Raw genomic sequence first — 20,958 nt, 5'->3', positions numbered from 1 at the left:
ACTGTTCATATTAACCTTTCCACTATTTAATGCCACGATTAGTGAACAACCTTTTTGAATTGGGCTTTTTTATTAGGTATTTATATTGCTAACATAATAGGTATGTTAAATTATTTTTGCACTTCATTTATTTGTTTAAAAGGAACAGAGTTAAGTGGCTGCAAGAAATAGTAAAAAGCTAATTTTCTATGTTTTTGATATTGTATTTATTGATTTCATGTTATTAACTTAATATTTTCTTTGTTATATTTACAGAATATTACTTTTGTGTTTTGCTTCTAAGACTTTGCAGAAGTGGTCTGTTTATTTGAAAGGCAGAGTTACACAGAGAGAGAAATTGAACGAGACGAACATGAAGCGATGAGTGAGAGAGAGGGTGGATGGGGGAGAAAAAAAAGAGGAGAGAAAGAGAACCAAGGAGTATACGTCCCAACCAGGGTTGTGTCATATCAAGTAAGTAACAAGGTAATCCGTCCTGGCCTTCCACACGGGTGGCAATGTCTCAGTACATGGGCCATTATCTTTTGCATTCATACACCTCTTAGCAGGAAGTTGGATCTGGATCCTAGTAGCCAGAACTCAAACCGAAAACACAGCAGCTTATCACCACAAGCAGAGGATTAACTGAATGTGCAACAATGCCAACACCTACTTTTGCATTTTACATGTTCAAATATGTGATATTCAATATAGCAAACTTATTGTCAAATAGCATGAAGAAAATATTCATGCTAAAGCATTACAAAATGACTTGGGTTTAGAAAAAAGTCTTAATTCAAGCTTAGATTCAGATCCATTAAAATTATTAAATGTATTTGGAAGAGGGAACAAACCAATTAATCTCCTACTACTTGTTTGGGATGCAGCTTTCCTGCCTTTATTTCAAACTCAGCTTATATAGATCACAAAAAAATTCAACACTGAATACAGAGATATACTGACCAAAAAGATTAAAAGTGCTACAAGAATTGCCAATTAAATACTTGACAATAAATAAATGATCATATATTGAAGCTGCTTTTAACAATCTCTGGGACATAACTGAACGGATGAGAAAACTGTCTCTTTAGCTAACTTTGGAGTTGACTGGTACACCTAAAGATCCTTAGTGAGACTTAAGGTTGCTGACCATTCACAGATTCAGTTTAAATACCATCTGCTGTGGGTGATTAAAGCGTTTGTCATATCTTTGTAAGAAGTAGGACAGGAGATAATTCTGCAATAGGAGACGCTTAGGGAAAGCATAGAAGCTGAGAAAATAGGTCAAGGAAGACATGAGAACCAATGGCTAACAAATAGACAGTGAGAAAGCCTGATACATAGTGTGCATTACAGAACAGTATAAAAAGACCCTGGAGAAACAAGTTTGAATAAGGGTATATAGTGTGTCATGAAATAAGTTTGGCATAACTAGATAATCTCTTCAGTTTTTAGATTCAGTTCATGTTCAAGGATTACACAGATTCATATTTCAAAAAGACATAGACATAGGGTAATCTGTTAAAAAAGAATAACTGTTAAAACGGAATAAAGTACTAAAATAATTGTTGAATTCACTAACATGTTTGTCCCATGTAAAAGTTCACATTTTCCTTTTCTATGTTTTTTTTTTTTTTCAAAATCCTTTTGGAGAAATAGCATTTATTCGGTCTCAGGGAAGGTGCATATCATTTTCATCCATATTTTACGTCTGCATATCAAAGGTAAAATACGAACAATAGCTTGCAAAACGGTTGAAATTTTAAACACCACCTATTCATGTAGAGGCAGAGATTCAGAGAAGTTCTATGAACTGAGTAACTCTCAAAAGGGCTACAATGACTAGAGCGAGGAGGACTGGAGTCCGGAGCTGGGAATTCAGTTCACCTCTCCAACCCGTAAGTGCTGCCTCCTAGTGGCAGAATGAAACTGGCAGGAAGCAGGAGCCACCGAACAAGTGTGCAGCCCTACAAGCACTCTGGGGGGGATGCCAGCAGCTTAACCATGACGCTCACAATTAGGGATAACACCAGCACTGTCAGACTTTTATAATCAGGATGCTCTTTGATTATTTTGACTCTTTCCAAGAAGTGCTGTTGCTCAACACACATCAATTTTAAAAACTGCATCATATCCATAAAATGTAACATGTGTATAAAATTAGGAATTGCTTTCAAAAACAGGAAATAATACAGTTAAGTGTATAGGACACAACGCGAAACAATCCAAAGGCTTTTTGCAAATTATAAGAATTCAAATGCAGAAAAACTCTTTTTTGTTGCCTTGAAAACAGTTATATTGCTGGGTCAAACAGGATCCTATTTTTGATAACTAATGCTTTGCTAGCTCTTATGATAAATTAGTACAAGAAACTTGTGCGCTAGTAACATTTGTTTAATACACTGATTTTTACAAGTAGAAAATGCTTAGATTGATTTTTGCTTGCCTTAAAAGAAGACAGATTAATTTCTGAGTGGTTTTGGATGAGGGAGGGAGAGGTAAAGTTAAATAGATAAGGTATGAAATACATTGATAAAAAACTGAAAACATAAATTGCTTTGACCAAGTATACCTGTGTCTAGAAAGTTTTAAGTTTCAATTTGGTTAAAAATAAGATTCATATATTTATTATTCTATCAAGATATTGTGCATTCAAAATGCTTACCTTGGGCTCGGCATGATAGCATAGTGGTTAAAGTCCTCGCCTTGCGTGCGCCAGGATCCCATATGGGCGCTGGTTCTAATCCCTGCAGCCCCGCTTCCCATCCAGCTCCCTGCTTGTGGTCTGGGAAAAGCAGTCGAGAACAAACCAAAGCCTTGGGACCTTGCACCCACAAGGGAGACCTGGAGGAAGTTCCTGGTTCCTGGCTTCAGATTCGCTCAACTCCAGCCATTGCGGCCACTTGGAGAGTGAACCATCGGACAGAAGATCTTCCTCTCTGTCTCTCCTTCTCTCTGTATATCCACCTTTCTGGTAAAAATAAATAAATCTTTAAAAAAATGTTTACCTTTAGTAGGATATTCTAGGAGCTTTATCTCCAAATAGCAAATTGTGTTCACATGAAAATATGTAAACAAAAGTATGTGTATAGCAACATATATGCTAAATAGGCTTTGAGTAAATCTATTGTGTTCACTGTTCTCAAATAGTTCAACCTGAATACCTAATATTCTTTTTTTTTTTCCTTTGGTAAATCAGATATACACAGAGGAGAGACAGAAAGATCTTCATCCATTGCTTCAATCTGCAAGCGACCGCAATGCCTGGAGCTGAACTAATCCAAAGCCGGGAGACTAGAGCCTCTTCTAAGTCTCTCACGCGGGTGCAGGGTCCCAAGGCTTTGGGCCGTCCTTGACTGCTTCCCCAGGCCACAAGCAGGAAACTGGATGGGGAGCAGGGTTACCTAGAACAGGTACCCTATGGGAATCTGGCACATGCAAGGCGAGGGCTTTATCTACTAGGCTACCGTGCCAGGCCCTGGAGTAATATTCTTGAGTTTGAGTCTCATCTGCTACAGTGTGCTAAAATGTTATATCGCCAGGAAGGGAACACTGGCATGAAGACTATAAAATTTTCTCTGCTTTTCTACACATAAGATTAGTATTATATAAAAAAATGCAAATCAAAATAAACTTGAAATGAAAATCAAAAGTAAACAATGGTGTAATTGTTTTTCCTTCAAAACTAATATTTTCCAATAACTTGCAAGTAATCCCAAAATGATAGTTTTCCTTCAAATCAAGTTTATCATTTCTCAGATAATACTTTTGATGAAAAAAATGTGAATTGTAGATTAGCTTTGACATGATCATACATTGACATGGTCTATACTTGTGTTTACCCAGTGGATTTATATATGGAAAATCCCAACATTCCATGAGAAAGCAGTCAAAACTTGTTAGTAAACTCAATGAAATTAATCCGTGAGTATTTTAAAATTTACTTCATACAAATGACGTTGAACATATTCTCATTCAGTTATTATTTTTAGCTCTTGTCTGTATTTCTGATACACTGGCCTTTTTTACTTATATTTGTGGAAAATTTTATTTAGTGGCACATTAACTTTTTGGAGAACATGCAAATTAACTTCATGTGGATTTTTTGCATTTTCTTTTTTATTATTATTATCATTTTATGACAGTTTCATAGGCCCTGGGATTTTTACTTATCCACTCCCCACCTCCTCGTGTCCTCCACTGAGTTCCCTGTACTATTGTTATAATATAATTCTGGACAATATAGCATAGATAACAGCAAAGAGTCCAGCATCCGATTGTAAAGATATAGTTAGCAGTTTCATTGGGAGTCCCTCTTTGATCTAGAAGTAGAGATGCATCCGCCATTATATCCTCATATCAGGATATGATAGTCTCCATTGCACAGTTACTATACCTCCCCTTAAATGAAAAGACACAACACAAAATCAACAACAGGAAGAAAAATAGAAATTTGCAATGCCATGGAGTTGAATAACATGCTACTGGATGACTAATGTGTTGCTGAAGAAATGATGAAGAAAATAAAGATGCTTTTTGAAGAAAATGATTCTACTCTATGATCAATGGGTCAGTGAAGAATTTAATGAGGAAGAAAGTGTTTTGAAGCAATGGAACTAAATAAAGAAAAAACTATCAAAATCCATGAGATAGTTTCTGCTGATCTTTGTTGGTGAGATTTATCTTCCATAGGCAACAAATAGATGGGTTTTTAATCCAATCTACTACTCTATGTGATGTTTGATTGATGAGTTCAAGCCATTTACATTCAGGGTTAATATTAAAAGGTGGTAATTTGGTTCTGTCATTTTAGCAATCGATTGTTCATTGATTTAGTCTTCTGTTGTTATTTTACTGGGAGGTTTTTCACATTTGCCTTGGGTTTTGGTGGGTGCTATTCTTTTTCTTTGTCGAGAAAACATGTTTAGTATCATCTGTACAACAGGTTTGGAAGAGGCATATTCTTTTAACTTTTTAAATATGTTTTTACTGTGAATGAATTTTATTTCATTTACAAATAACAAAGGAAAGTTTTACTGTGTATGTTATTCTGAGCCGGCATTTTTTTTTTTTCTTTTAGAATCTTGAGTATGTTACTCCATTCTCTTTTGGCCTGTAGAGTTTCCTGTGAGAAGTTTTTTTGTGAATTTAACTGGCATTATTTTATGTGTCAATTCATTTTTTTTACATGCACATTTAAGGGTCTTTTACTTATATTTGATTGAAGAGAACTTCATTATCATATATCTTGGTGAACATCACATTTGCTCAATTCTATTGGGAGTTTTGTGCCCCTCCTAGATGTTGTTTCCCAATTCTTTCTTTAGATTAGGGAAAATTTACCTTATTATTTTGTTGAATACAACTTACATCAAACATAAAAGGGAAAATAAAGTAAAACTTTAGGCATATAAACTTGTAACCTGTAAAGTATATTAGTATTCCTTCTTAAAGTTTGAGTAACTTCTAATAAGCAATAAGTCTGGGTCAATGGTGGTTGCATGTATTTCTAAAGATTGTCCATACTGTCCTCCACAATGGCTGTACTATTTTACTATTGTAATATTTCACTATTCCAACTAATAATGCCTCAGGGTGCCTTTTCCTTCATATTTTAATCAACATTTGATATGTTTTTCTTAATTTTTAGGTTTGAAATGAAACTTCATTTTGTTTTTTAAATTTGTATTCCTAATGGCTGGAGATCAGAGTATATTTTCATTTGTTTGTTACCCATTTGCTTTTCAATCTTTGAAAAATGTCTATTCATTTTACTTTGTATAAACAAAAATGCCATATACAAAATCAATGTAAAACCATTCCTGTTGACAATAGCTACAGAAAAAATATCTTGGGATCGATGTTATCAAGGATGTGGAATAGCTTTATGGTAAAAATTACAAAACCATAAGGAAAGAAGTAGCAGAGGACATATATATCAAAATGAAAACTTTTCCATGTTCATTATCCAAAAGAATCAGCATTACCAGCATGTCCATTAGACCCCAGTTTGTAGGTTTAATGCAATCCTTATCAAAACACCAAGATATTCTTTGATCTATTAAAAAGCTGTAAATTTATGTGGAAACACAAATGACCCTAAATTTTTGTAGTCATCCTACATAATATAAGTAAATCATAAGTACCACAACACCAGATTTCAAGACATTTTACAGAGCAGTTTTAACTCAAACATCCTGATACTGGGACAAAAATTTATACACATGGACCACTAGACATATGAGGAATCCCAGAAATTAATTCACCATCCACAAACAACTGATCTTTAACAAGAAAGCTAGAATGATTCCTTGAAACAGGGACAGTTTGTTCAACAAATGGTATAGGGAAAGTTGGATCTCCACATACAGAAAAATGAAACAAGACCCCTATAACTTCTCTTCTACAAAAATCAACTCGAAAAGAATATAACCTAAGATCTAAAAACTTCCAGTTTACTAAAGTAAAACACAGTGGAAGTGCTATGAAACATTGACATAGGAAGACTTCATGGAAAATGCTGTAGAAGCCCAAACAATAAAAGCAAGAACAGAGAAATGGTATTCTACCGAGATAAAAAACAAAAACAACAATAACAACAAAAAACCAACCAACCAACCAAAAAACTTCTGTACAGCAAGAGATATGTTCAACAAAGAAGCAAAGCACAAAACAGTGCGAATTATTTTTAAACTATATATCTGATAAAAGATTAATATACAAACCATGTAAGGAACTCAAGAAACAACAGCAACAAAACAAAAAATGCAGTTCAAACAATTATCAAAATACGAGAGAAAAGCTATTGGTAGAATATGGAGCAAAGGGAGCCCTTTCACACTGCTGGTTACTTGTAAATAATCATTGCCATTATAAAGTATGCCAGAAAGGTTCTTTAAGAAACTATAAAGGATGTTTTAACCCAGCCAATGCTTATCCATACCCAGACACTGCTCACACATGGCTCAGTAGGGACAGAGACCCAGCCTAGTCCATCCTACATCTACCCAGGTTCTCCAGAGCACCAGATGGTGCTGGCATCTAGCCCAGCTCAGTGCTCCCAGATCCAGTAAACACTTGTGCCAAGAGAGATTGTAGCCATATCCAGACCAGAATGCAGCTCCCATTCTGGCCCTCGTACTCTCCCGTGGAAACCTCAACCCAGCAAGGATGTACTCTCACAGCTAACCAATCGAGATTATTCCCATCCCTAGATTACATGCATGCAAGTGGTTATTCTGATCCAATTGACTAATTTGCAGACCAGTCAGTGTAAAAGCCTAGTTCGGTATGACATTTGCTCCATCCTGATTTCTATTCTTTCTTGAACTGGAATGGACTGAAGGCCAGCAATGAGGGCTGACCCATGGAACCAACAGATCGCATAAGATCTGGCATAGGGAGAGGTTCTGATGGAGGAGCTTGGGAAACTCCTCGGTTGGGACACAGTACTTATAGGAGAGCGCAAAAACCACTATAGGGAGCAATCCAGATCAGGCCAGAGGAAGATCTCCATCGGCATATATTTGGCATAGGGGGGTGGGACAGACCAGGCTGAATCCATTCACATCACCCACCGGTGAATCCAAGAACCAGAATAGAGTGTGGGTCAGGCTGAGTTCAGTCACGACACAAACCAGTGCATATTACAGAATGTCAAGGTGGGGTGATCCGTACCAGATGTGGTTGCAGCGCCTGAACAGCACATGTGAGGACCAGGCAGAGCCGGCAGGGGGAATGTGGAATTCCCTGCTGGACAGCCACTCCTACTGGAAAGCATGAGTTGGGATGGGGGCAGACCAGATCAGGCAGGGCTACAACACCTGTTGGTCTCAGGTGAGCTAGATCAGGGAAGGACCAGGTTGGACTGACTGTTCCTGCTAGCAAACATTAGAGTGCGTGAAGGTTGGTTGGGCTTTGTTGCAGCATCAGCTGGCAGAGGCTGGCACTGGGAGCTTAATCTGTCAAATTAAACTCCAGAACCACCTGGAGAGTGCAGAATCCAGAAGCTGGAGTGGCCTAGTAGGGCGATAGTGGGCACCTCCCTCTTGAGTTACCACTCCCACTGCAGAACACGAAAACCAAGATAGGGACAGGGTTGGCTAGAAAGAAAGGCACCTGCCAGTATGTCTGTGGGCTAGATAGTAGGGCTGGTTGGGTTGAACTAGGCTTCAATGTCCATTGACATGTTCGAGAGCTAAATGGGATGTGGGACTAATGAGCAAGTGTGCAGTACATACTGGCAAGCCTGAGAACCAGGGTAGGGGTCAGGCCTGGTGGGGGTTATGGGGAGTCGCCCCAACTGGGCTGCAGCTCCCACTGGTTTGTGTGAGAGCCAAGTATGAAGTGGACAGGATTGGGCTTGACTGCAACACCCATTGGTTAAAGTTGAAGACAGGGCTGGAAACAGAACTGACCCAGCAATTGAAACAAACAGCATGTGCATAAGCTAATTGGGGCGATGGACTGTGCCACACCCTGTACTGGCAAGCACACACAAGAATCAGACGAAGTTTCTTTGGAGATCTCTCCAACTGAACTGCTGACCTCAGAACCCCAACCATGAAGAGACTGTGTCAACCAGTGGATTCTGAATGAATTTTATCCCGATTAGAACGGCGAGACTGGCAGCAATTCAGACCTGTTGAACTATCAAAACTGCTTGAGCAGGGCCCTCGGAGCGTGCCTAACATTGGCAACCTGGAATAGGAGAGAAGCTGGGTGGGACTTTTCCCTTTGTTTTTCCCCTGACCCAAGACACAGGGAAAACAATGATGATATTAGTGTGGAAACAATGATCTTACTCATTTTCCTGTAGCCCTTGACCCTTTGTACCCTCAGCAACTAAATAAGATTATCAAAAAGAAAAAAAGAAACTAAAAAGAAATTACAATAGGACTTAGAAATGAAATCATGTCTTAGAAATGCATATGGTATCCCTTATTTATTGTAGCAATATTCATAGTTACAAAGTGTGAATCAAGCTTTATATTAACCATAAGATGAAAGCTTGAAGGGAATGTAGCATATATATTCAAAATGGAGTATTTTGCACCAGTAAAAATACATTTTGCTGTTTGTAACAACATGGATTAATGTCATAAATATTGCATGAAATGAAATAAGCAAAGGGAAAAATGTTGAATAGTCTTACGTATAGGTGGAAACTAATAAATAAATAAATTAATTAATTAATTCCTGGAGACAGAGAATGCAATGTTTTTACCAGGGCTAGACCATGAGGCATTATTTAGGAGGCACACAATTTCAGTTGCATGGCAGATAAGAGATCTAATGTAGAGCATGGTGACTACAATTACTAACAATGGGTTATAATCTTAAAAAACAATGAGAGAACAGAGTTTCTCTCCTTACCAAAAAAGACAAACGTGTGAGGCAATGCATTTGTCATTTAGTTTGATCTAATCATCCCAGAATGTACAGATATTTCAAAACATCATACTGCATGTGAAAATTCATATTTATAATTTTTCTCAATTGTTAGAGAAAAGCAGAATTAACGAAGAAAAAAGCCACTATGGAGTATTTTCTATAACAATTAGCTTACCTAAGGCTGCATTAATAAATTCATTATATTTATTTATAAAACTATATAATTAATATTCATATGTATACACTCACATATATGCACCCACACGACATTTTTAATTCTCTGTGCATGACATTGCTCAGGGCTTTGTTTTGTTCCATTTTTCTATGAAGAATTCATTAGTGAACTTTGACTATTGTATGATTAATGATGTAGAGTTATTTGTTTTTCTCTTGATAGTAACTGAAATAGTTGAATTTTAATTCTTCAGTTTTATTTAGATTATTAATTTTTAAAATTGCTGCTGTTCCTTAATATGAAAAGAAATCCAATCTTTGAGTTTTCAAGGTACAAACCAACCACTAAATGAGCATTTTCCAGAGTTTATGACTTTAACATTAAAACAAAATTAGCATTTATATCACTGAATAGAAAAATCCAATAAAGGAAAAAAATCCAAGACAAATTTATAAGGAATTCAGATATGATCTCTTAATCCTGTTATATCAGTTCTGAAATAAAAAGTTTGGATAACAGTAATTTTGTTGAATGACTCATTAAAATAGAATACACCAACCTACACATACTTTCAAGGGTTTTTAAAATTGAAATTATTTCACAAGTTTTAATCATGTTGTATTACGGTGCTTATAGAGTTGGAATTTTGCATGAAAAGCTGTTAACTGAAAGTAGTACGAGTATCTCATATCTGGTGGACAAATAATAAGAGAAACTTAAAGAAAAATAGAGAGGGTATATTCGTAATTATCTTTGTTACATATATATGTATATATACACACACACATATATATAATACATACAGTTATACACATACATACACATAAACAAAAGCATACCAATAATTATACATATGTATATATACTTAGTATAAATGGGTCCTCTTATTTTCCCTTCTTTTTACTAAAAGTATGTATGCATATATTGAACACATTTATATATAAGACAGGATAGGAACATGTAAAAAATTATGTGAGAATTGGGTTGTAATATTAAGAAGAAAATTATGTTCAGAAATGCAGTCTAATCTCTAATCTGATATACCCTGCTTCGCCTTTTCTTTATCTGACAGCAAATCATAGAAAAATCTGGTATACAGTCATTTGTTCATAATCTAGAAGTGTTTCCCGTGACACTGTGTTGTTTTCCAAAAATAGCAGGATAAATTAATAGACAGAATAATGCAAGCCTCTTGAAACCAAATCCAACGTAATGTTTCTAATAAAACTATTTGCTAATATTTATTTTCAACTATATGAAACTCCCACAAAAGCAAAGGCTTGGACTCCTTGGGGCTATATAGAGATAGTTTTTGCGTTGCTTCTCCATATTGTGTTTAAACCACCACTGTCAAACCTGTTTGTCGGAGCCATTCATTCAGAAGCACTCTATACCTGTGCTAACTCACTGCTGTAAATGCAAAACACGTTAAAATAACTACGGCTGCTGTCAACATCCTAGCTGGGAAGGGTGAGGCTTAACAAGAGGCAAAGCGACTCAGCTAGTGCTTCTTAGTTCTGTTTCCTTCTACAGCTTCTGGTGTGTATGTGACTAAGGAACGGTTGCATTTTGAGATTAAAAAGAAAATAAAAACACCGCTTTGACTGCATCACCTTCAAATTTGAGAGATTAGGAATCTCAAAAATTCAAAATCATATTTGATCAATGGAAAAATCTCATGATTTATATTTTTCAATGTTATTTATAAATGTTCTTACCTTTACATCTTTGACATTCATCCTTGTTCCCTCCTTCCCAACAAATATATCATCAATATCCACAAGGATGTATCTCTCCAAGGACAATGCCAATCTCTTCCCTGACAAAAAGGCGATGGCATCTATGAAGATGAGTTTGTGTAGCCAGAAGTTCAAGTTGTTGCCAAAAAGAACTCGTTGAATTCCATCGTGAAGTCCCAGATCCTGAATGACTGTCGCATAGAGTGTTTTACTGGACAGAGATGAAAGAGATTTTTCTGACTGTAATTCTGTTAAAAGCACAGGCTGGTAGGTTGAATGATTGTATTGGAAAATAGTCCAGTCTTCCCCAGGAAGAGGTCCTTTCTCAACTCTGGGAGCTTTGGTTATATGCAGCAAAGGAGACTGAGGATTGACCAAACAGTCTTTAAGAGCTATATTGTTGAAAAGGTTTAATGGAAAGCCTTTTAATTGTGTACTCGGTAAGCTGTTCTCATTGGCTTTATGAAAACCAATAATACTAACACTGTATTCCACACAGTATTTTTCTAAAAGCTCTCGATTCCATGAATCCATGCTCACATACTTCAAAATGTTTTCATAAATGACTAAGGCATATTTTCCTTTGCCATTGTATGTAAGAGGAGGTATGTCTCCCTTGCCAGGGGCAATGACCATGTGATAATGAAATCGGCTGGATTCCAAGATTGCTACGATATCTTGACCAAGTTGAGAGTATTGGCTTTCCACAAAGAGGAGGACAGAGGGATCAGTTTTGGATGTATCGATAGGTTTAACTGTTTTCAGATCCATTGACCGATACGGTAGAATTTTGATGTCAGCGCATTCTGCTTCGGCAGTGGTTTCAATAAGCGCCATTTCCTGTTTATAGCCGGAGTAGAGGAAATAGGCAGAAATGATAATGCTCAGCAAGCAAAAGGTCACCAGCAAAACAATCAATGTTCGAAAACTTCTTCGCAGCTTCACGATAAGATTCATTTTTTAAAAATAATGCTTTGGGAGCTTGTTTCAATGTCTTTTCCTAAAGTGCCATAGTGAATAAGGTAAGAGATGGTGCAAATACCGCTACCCCGGGGTTCATGTAACCATTGCAGATCATGTAAAATGTTTGAGGGTTCACAGATGAGTTAAAGCTGGCAGGAAATGGACCACGAGAGCAAAAAGCTGAAAAGATTCTGTATATATCCAATACCAATTATTGCTGTAGCATATTCTAAGCATTATCTGAAAAAGAAAAGACATGTGATAACTAAGACAGATACAGAATCACAAATACATGTTGATATATGCTTATGCCTATGAAACCTGATTTCAGTGTATTACTATGCTAAAACATATTTCAGAGATATATTTATTTATTTGAAAGAGTTATGAAGAAAGAGAGAAACAGGGAAAGAGAGAAAAGGAGAGAGATCTATCTGCTGTTTTACTCCCCAGTGGCTGTTAAGTGTCAGGGCTGAGCCAGGCCAAGCCAGAAACCAAAAGCTGCATTTCCACCATTCCCCACACCATGAATGGCGTGCCTGAGCCATCTTCTACTACTTTTCAAAGGTCATTAGCACTGAAACTGAGCCGGAAATGGAGCAACCAGAACAAGAACCCATGCTCATATGGGATGCCTAAGTTTCAGGTGGCAGCTGTACCCATGTACTGCAACACTGCCCCCTATATACTAAAATACTAACAGCCATGTTTCCAGTCGGGTTTTAGTACTTGGAATACTGTAGACTTTTTTATGTTTTAAAAAGTAAATAATACTACCTGAATTTGCACATCTACTCATGCATACAGGAAAGGCTATTGAGAAGATTTTTTTTTTTTTGCAACTAAGTTACATCAAAAAATAGCAAATGATGTTAATTACTGTTGATTCTGCTAGGTTTGTAAACAATATATACATATGGGATTTGGAAACCAAATATTTGTCTGTGACTTTCATCAGTAAATATCATCTTAAGTATGGCTAAAGAGCTAAGCGAAGTGGGTGATTTCTGTCTTAAGATTATGGTGATTATAATGATACATGGAAATGATACATTCATTATTTTGACCCACAGGGAACCCTTCAACCCTATTTAGCACTGCACACCAAATAGGACAGCTTGTTCTCTATTATTAAAGAAAAATAGAGAGAGAAGACAAACAGACAAGAAAAGGAATTTTCAGGTTCCTCTAATAAAACAGAAACCAGAAGTCTGCAGGAGATAAACTCTGATAAGTCTTTTTCAAAGCATGGCCCTTAATTTGGCCACTTCTAGAATAAGACTTTTAAATCCTAGATTTCCTGCATTTTTTTTCAACCAAAAACCATATATCCATAGTTGTGCTTCTCCATGAGTTCTATTGGCACAAAATAAGGAGACTATGTAAAACATTACAAAAAGAAAAATCTTTCTCAAAATGATTCATTACAACTACATATAATTTTCTAATACCATTAGAAATTTTTCCTATGAGTCCAGTGTGATAGTCTAATGTCTAAATCCTCACTTTCTATGCCTTGGGTCCCAAATGGGTGTTGAGTTCTAATACCGGCTGTTACATTTGCCTTCCACCTCCCTGCATGTGGCTTGGGAGAGAAGCAGAGGATGGTCTAAAGCGTCGGGACTCTACACCTGCATAGGTGACCTAGAAGTGTCTCTTGGCTTCAGATCTGCTCAGCTCTAACTCTTGCAGCCACTTGCCACTTAAGGAGAGGACTAGCAGATGGATCTCTCTCTGTCTCTCCTTCTCTCTGTAAATCTGTCTTCCCAATAAAAATAATAAGTAAATCTTAAAAAAAAATTGCCCTATGTAGACATAGGATCTGCATTACCGAATTCTTTTCTATACAAATTTGCGTTATTCTTCTCAAAATTATGTCAGAGTACCTATAGAATTTTTCATTTCCCACTTTACAAAAAGTAGTATCCCTAGGGAAATAACCCCAAATAGATTCATGTTGTCATCTATGATTCACATACATAGAATGTGTGTGATATATTGCATCACAGAACCTTAATACTTCAAGCTGAATTTCTGTCATTGTAGAAGTTAATGAGTTTCTATTTTTTTCTGCTTGAGTATCTGAGCGATTAAGGCCATTCAATCATTCAACTGCAAAATTACTGAATTAAATGACATATTGCAGTATTATTTATTGATTTTCATCTTTTATTTTTATGTTCGGAAGGAAATGCATCCTGTTTAGTCATTGTAATTAGAATCAATAGTAAATAGAAATGACTCTGGTTTTTGATTTCTACTTCAGAAAAATACAACAAAACATACTCAGATGTTCACAACTGAAAAATTTAAATTTATATAATATATTTTAAGTACTTAGTTTTCATATACCTAAGATAAATCTGAATTTTCCTGTTTGAATCATGTTATATTGACAGGTAAAATCTTCTCAATTATGGGCATTGATTTTGAAGGGACATATTGTTAGGGACATACCAATATTGTTTTCAAATAAAATTTCCTTTTGAAAAATAAGATTTATGTGTCTTTATTTTTATTGCAAAGTCAGTTATACAGAGAGGAGGAGAGACAGAGAGGAAGATCTTCTGTCTGATGATTCACTCACCAACTGGCCACAAGGGCCAGAGCTGAGGAGATCTGAAGCCAGAAGCCTGGGGCCTCTTTCTGGTCTCCTATATGGGTTCAGGGTCCTGAGACTTTGGGCCATCCTCAACTGCTTTCCAAGGTCACAAGCAGGGAGCTGGATAGGACGCTGGGCTGCCAGGTTTAGAACCGGCACCCATATGGGATTGCTGTGCATGCAAGTCAAGGGCTTTAAGTGCTAGGCTGCCATTTTAAATTTAAACCATTTTAAATCTAAACCATTTAAATTTCTATCAATCATTGATAGCATCAGAGTAATTATTAGCATAGCAAGTACATGTACCATCATACTAACTGATGTTTTTTGAGAAAAAATTCAAAAGATATCTAGGAAAAATAAGCCAGTTTGAATTTATGTGCTACTATTTATTTATTGCATATGATCCTGTGAGATATGCAGAAAATCAAGGATGTTTATTATATTTTTGTAGAAAAAAGCCACAATATTGTACAGGCATAGTTCAACATACAAAAAAATCAATAAATGTGACTTTTTTACATTACCAAAATGAACAAATAAAGCCATATGATAATTTCAACAGATGCAGAAAGGCACTTGACAAAATACAAATCCCTTCCTGATAAAAAAAACCTTCAGCTAGTGAGCTGTACAAGAAACGTTTCTCAACCTGATCAAGGCAATGTGTGACATACCTACAGCCAGCATCACATTGATCGATGAAAAGCATTTCCACTAACATCTGGAACCAGATAAGGATGCCTACTTTTAACATTGCTATTCAATTTAGTTCTGGGAAATTTAGCCAGAATCTTTAGGTAACAAAAAGAAACAGAGGAAACACAAATTGGAAAGGAAAAAGTCAAATCAATCCTGTTTGCAGATGACATGATTTTATACAACAGGAAAACTAAAAGAACAGTAAGAAACTATTCAAGCTCCTAAGAGATTGGTAAAGTTGTAGTATGCAAAATCAACATGTACAAAAAGCACAAAAGCTTTTGGTTACACAAGTAATGTCAGGGCTCAGAAATAACTTGTAAGATCATTCCTATTCACATTAGCTACAAAATATTTAAATACCTCAGAATAAATCTAACCAATGATGTTAAATACTTCTACAATGAAAATTACAACACATTAAGGAAAGAAATAGGAGACAACAAAAAAGGAAATGGAATAATGTTCCATGTTGATGAATCTGAAGAATCTATACCATCAAAATATCCATACTACCCTAGCAATTTACTGATTAAATATAATCACAACCAAAGTGCTAATAGCATTTTTCTCCCATGTAGAGAAAATGCTGTTAAAATTCATATAGAAACACAAAAGATCCCAAATAGCTACAGCAATGGTAAGCAACAAGAACAATACCACTCTGTTTCTGTAGCAGTGCCAGGCTGTTTTGGTAACCAATGCTCTATAATACGTCTCAATATCTAGGATTGTGATCTCTCCCGCTATTTTCTTATTTTCCAGGATGATTCTGGCTACTTGCATTTTTTGTGTTTCCAGATGAATCTTTGTATAATTTTCCCAGTTATGTAAAGGAAAAAGTTCTTAATATTTTGATTGTTGAATGTATATATTATTTTTGGTAATTTGGACATTTTGATTAAGTTGACTGTCCATTCAGGAGAATGGTATGTTTCTCCACTTTTTGAAACAGAGAGGTAAATTAATGAAGTAGAATAGAAAACACAGAAGGGAATCCACACATGCCCAACTCTCTAATCTTCAACAAGAAAACAGAAAAAAAAATCCAAGAAAAAGGAAGTTCTTCAATAGATGCTGCTGGGACAACTAGCTATTAGGCTGGGAAATAAGAAGCAACACCCAGACATTTCTCCATACACAAAGATCAAATATAAATGGATAAAAGATCTAAACCTACACCTAGAAACCATCAAACCTTTGGAAGAAAAAGCTGGAAATATTCTGCAAGATATATGTGTAGGCAATGACTTCCTAAAAGCAAAGGAAGTCAAGACTAAAATAAACAATGGGACTGCATTAAGCTAACAAGCTTCTGCACAGCAAAGGAAACAATCAACAGAGTAAAAAGACAACCAACTGAATCGGAGAAGATGTTTGCATACTACACAGGAGACAGAGGGCTAATTTCCAGAATATAGTAAGAACTCCAGAAGAACAATAACATCAACACAAACAATCCAATCAAGAAACGGGCATGGGAAATGGGCAGACACTTCACAAAGAAACAAATTCATATGGCTACCATGCACATGAAAAAGATTAGCAAGCTTTCTGGCAATACGCGAAATTCAAATAAAAATGATACTGAGGTGCCCCTAAATGCCAGAAAGAATTGCTCACATGCAAAAAAAAAAAAAAAAAAAAAACTACCAACAATACCTGCTGGCCAGGTTGCAGAGAAAAAAGGAACCCTACTCTACTGCTGGTGGGATTGCAGGCTGCTGCAACCACTATGGAAGTCAGTATGGAGAACAATTAGGCAATTAAATATCCACCACCATATGATATGAACCGGCAATATCACTCTTAGGAATATATCCAAAAGACTTGTTACACGAGAAGGCAACATGCAATCAACAATCACAAAACATCAACCTAATTGCCAATTAACAGAGGACTGGAAAAAAAGAAAAAAAAAGGAAAACTGTGGTTCCGCTTCACTATGGAACACTATTCAGCTATTTAAAAAATTCAAATACAATACTTTGTGGCCAAATGGGCCAAACTAGAGACCATAAGTTAAGGGAAATGAGTTAATCCCAAAAGGTCACAAAGCATATGTTTGCTCTAATATGAGTCTATGATGTCAGATCTAGGGTAATTACATGTGAATTTTACTCTATGTCACTTCATACTGTACCTTCTGTAATAAGATCTTGTGATGTAATTCATTTATCAACCATCCATAAGAGGCTGATTGTTTATAATGGAAATATTTAACAAAGTGAAAAGATAAATTACAGCATGGAGAAGATAACTGCAAGCTACAGGGGTGATAAAGGATTAATTTTTGGATTCTGTAAAGAGCTCAAGAAAGAGCAGCACCTGAACAATTATTCCTGCTAAGTAGTGAGCAAAGGGTACCACTCATATGGCATTCTTGCAACATTGAGATTTCATGTGGGCACTGGTTCTAGTCCAGGAAACCTAACTCTGCTTCAACTCCCTGTTAATGGCCAGGAAAGATCTCAGTTCAAACTAAATCAGTGTGGATGTCCATCAGCTGATGACTAGATACAGAAAATATGAATAGCACACAGCCATGAAAATGGAATCTTGTTGAAAAGATTTATCATTATTGGAAATTCAGATTTACAGAGAGAAGGGGAAACATGGAGAAAGAACTTTCATCTGCTGGATCCCTCCCCAAATGCCCTCAATTGCTGTATCCGAAGCCAGAAGCCAGGTGCTTACTGCAGGTCTCTCACGTGGGCGCAGGGTCCCAACACTTTGAGCTGTCCTCTACTGCTTTCCCATGCCACAAGCAGCGGGCTGGAAAGGAAGTGGAGCAGCCAGGATGGGAAGTGGAGCAGCTGGGATACTATATGGATTTCCATATGCCAGCATATGCAAGGTGAGCACTTTAACCACTAGTTTACTTCTCCAGGTCCCAAATCATATCTTTTCCAACAAGGTGGATGTAAATGGAAACCTAACAGTTATGCTTAGTGAGAAAGACAAATATTATGTTTTAACATATACGTGGCAGTACAGAATACAAAAAGTGTGCAAGAAACAAATGGGTGTCTTGTGATATGATTGTCATCTTTATTCCTTTTTTTATAAACCAGTGAAATTGTCATTTTCCTATATTTTCATATTGAATGTTATGCTTATAGGCTAATTATGCCTATGATTAAAAAGTGGCTTAAATTATGTCTTCGTAAAAAGTAGAGAAAAATAAAAGAAGGAGGGAGGAAAACTGTAGAAGTTAAGGCGAGAGGGTAAATTTTGGGTATCTTCTTGGAGCTGTATCTAAGTAATACACAGAAAAGATGAAAATCCCCTCAAGTTTTGCATTTAACAACTACTTCAGGGATATAATACTTATTTCAGTGTTACCATAAGTCTGTATTTATTGCTCACTCTAAGTATTTTAGATGTCCTATTTAAAGGACAAAGTGTTTTAACATCAAAACTTAGGAGCATTTAGTGAGTGCTACTACTTGGTATTCACTATTTAAGTTCTTTTTGTTCATCATTCTGTGGCCTTAGTAGTTAGTTTTCAAAATGAGAAAATTGAGGTTTTGATGGATTAAGAAAAGAACTATGCTTATATTACTAACCTCAGTGCAGCTGCACTGGGAAAACAGAAAAACATTATGTTAGGTTGAGCCTAAGACTTAAAAGTCAATATAACTAAGTAATTATTTGCATTTATAAATTTCAATCAATGTTAAGAAAACATATAACCAAAACTAGAAGTGTGTACTCCAAAATCAGAGAAGTGGTGCATTGGTTCAACTAGAAATTGTTTGCAAACTGAGATCACATAAGGATTTGTAGTTATTTGAAAAGCTTGGGCTTTTTGTGACACCTGATAGAAAATATTTTATCAGAAATTCCAATTGTTTATATTTTAGGAGCTTAATATATTTTAGGAAATCTTGCATAGGATGAGTTCATATGATTTCTTGAAAATTAAAACTATTTTATATAAATATTTAACTACTTGGTTTTAGCCTTAACTATGCTGTATACCCCAGTGGCAAGTTGCATAATGTATAACCATTTCCCAAATAAGTGTGGTATGTTCAAATTACAGATCTTTTATCAAAAGAAGATAAAATTGACCTTAATAGAAATACCATCATAGTTCACAAACAATAATAAAGATAAGCATTTTTGGAGTCTCTGTGTGTGTGTATATCTTATTATAATTTGATCTGTTGTATTGGGTTATGTTCAAAAGAATAACAAATACGACTTAAAAGGTTGCTGATAACTCAATTAAAAATTGAATTAAAAAATTCCACATTTAAAAATATTTATATAAATGGAACAGATTTCATGTGTTTTACACAAAGTTTTTAATTGTAAAATTCTCACCCTTTCCTCCCTCATCCTGTTGTTCCCATCTTGTCTCCTCCATCTTTACTTTCTTTTATGTTTTACAAAGACACATTTTTAAAATTATAATTGCTAGCTTATCCGTCCACTAAACAAAGAATTAAACGGTGAGTGTGTAGACCGAGCATAATTCCTCGGGAGAATATGCAAGGGTTATAAGTAACAACGAAGTTTCAAAATGTCTGCCTGGTTCACACACATCAAATGCTTTGTGCTCTGTATATTACTTGTCAAAAATTAGCTAATCACATATTTGCAAAGATTTTAGCTTTTAATAAATATGATCTCTAATGATCCTGAATCAGTTCTCAAAATACTTTATGTTGATTCAATAGCTGGGATAAGGAATTTGCTGATATCCCTAAATTTGGTCCCTGAAAGTTCTATTAAGCTCTCTCAGCATTTCTGTTGTCTTCATTGACAGCCACACCGACATAAACTGCAAGTTAAAAAAAAAGGCATAGCTGCAAAATAGCACATTTAAATAGAGGTAGTGTACTTATGCTTTTCTGAAGAAATTACCTTTTCTAAGTCATTCAATTATCATTTAATTTTTGAAAAGTCTAGTAGTTAAAGTCCCCCATGGTTCACTTCATCCAGCTTCCAGCTTATGGACTTTGAAAGCAGCCGAATATGGCTTACATCTAGGACATCCTGCACCCACGTGTGAGACCCAGAAGTTGCTGGCTCCTGGCTTCTGATCAACTGAGCCTTGGGTATTTTGGGCATCTGGGGAGTGAACCAGTTGTTGTAAGACTGCTGTGTCTCTCCTTATCACTCTGTAATATATAACTTTTAAATAAAAATAAAATAAAATAAAAATCTTTACAAATATTTATTTTGTCAATAAAGCTATAAATTCAAGTGTACCTTACAACATGATCCAAACACCCAAAACATTTAAAATTTTTTCTTTAATCTGTTCTTCATTTTTTCATCCCTAGAAAATATTTTCCTTTCGATGACATTGTGTTTTTTTACAATGAGTGATTTTAAAAGCCTGCTAATGGATTTAATGTGAAAATGCTGGTATTAGTCAGCCAGTCGCTATC

General features: G+C 35.8%; 1 protein-coding gene across 1 annotated transcript in view; it reads right to left on the bottom strand.

Annotated features, from left to right (window-relative positions):
- The window catches only part of NDST4 (N-deacetylase and N-sulfotransferase 4), a 244,325-nt gene that overhangs the window by 204,858 nt on the left and 18,509 nt on the right, over positions 1 to 20,958 (bottom strand). The window contains exon 2 of the mRNA XM_040966876.1: positions 11,266 to 12,489. Coding sequence (XP_040822810.1) covers positions 11,266 to 12,243 — 978 coding nt within the window. The 5' untranslated portion in view covers positions 12,244 to 12,489. The remainder of the gene's footprint in view (positions 1 to 11,265; positions 12,490 to 20,958) is intronic.

The sequence above is a fragment of the Ochotona curzoniae genome, unplaced genomic scaffold (assembly GCF_017591425.1).
Source record: "Ochotona curzoniae isolate NIBS_2020 unplaced genomic scaffold, NIBS_Ocur_1.0 scaffold_4506, whole genome shotgun sequence".
Classification (NCBI taxonomy): Eukaryota; Metazoa; Chordata; class Mammalia; order Lagomorpha; family Ochotonidae; genus Ochotona; species Ochotona curzoniae.
The sequence above is the reverse complement of the archived record's forward strand: the minus strand, read 5'-3'. Positions and strand labels throughout refer to the sequence as shown.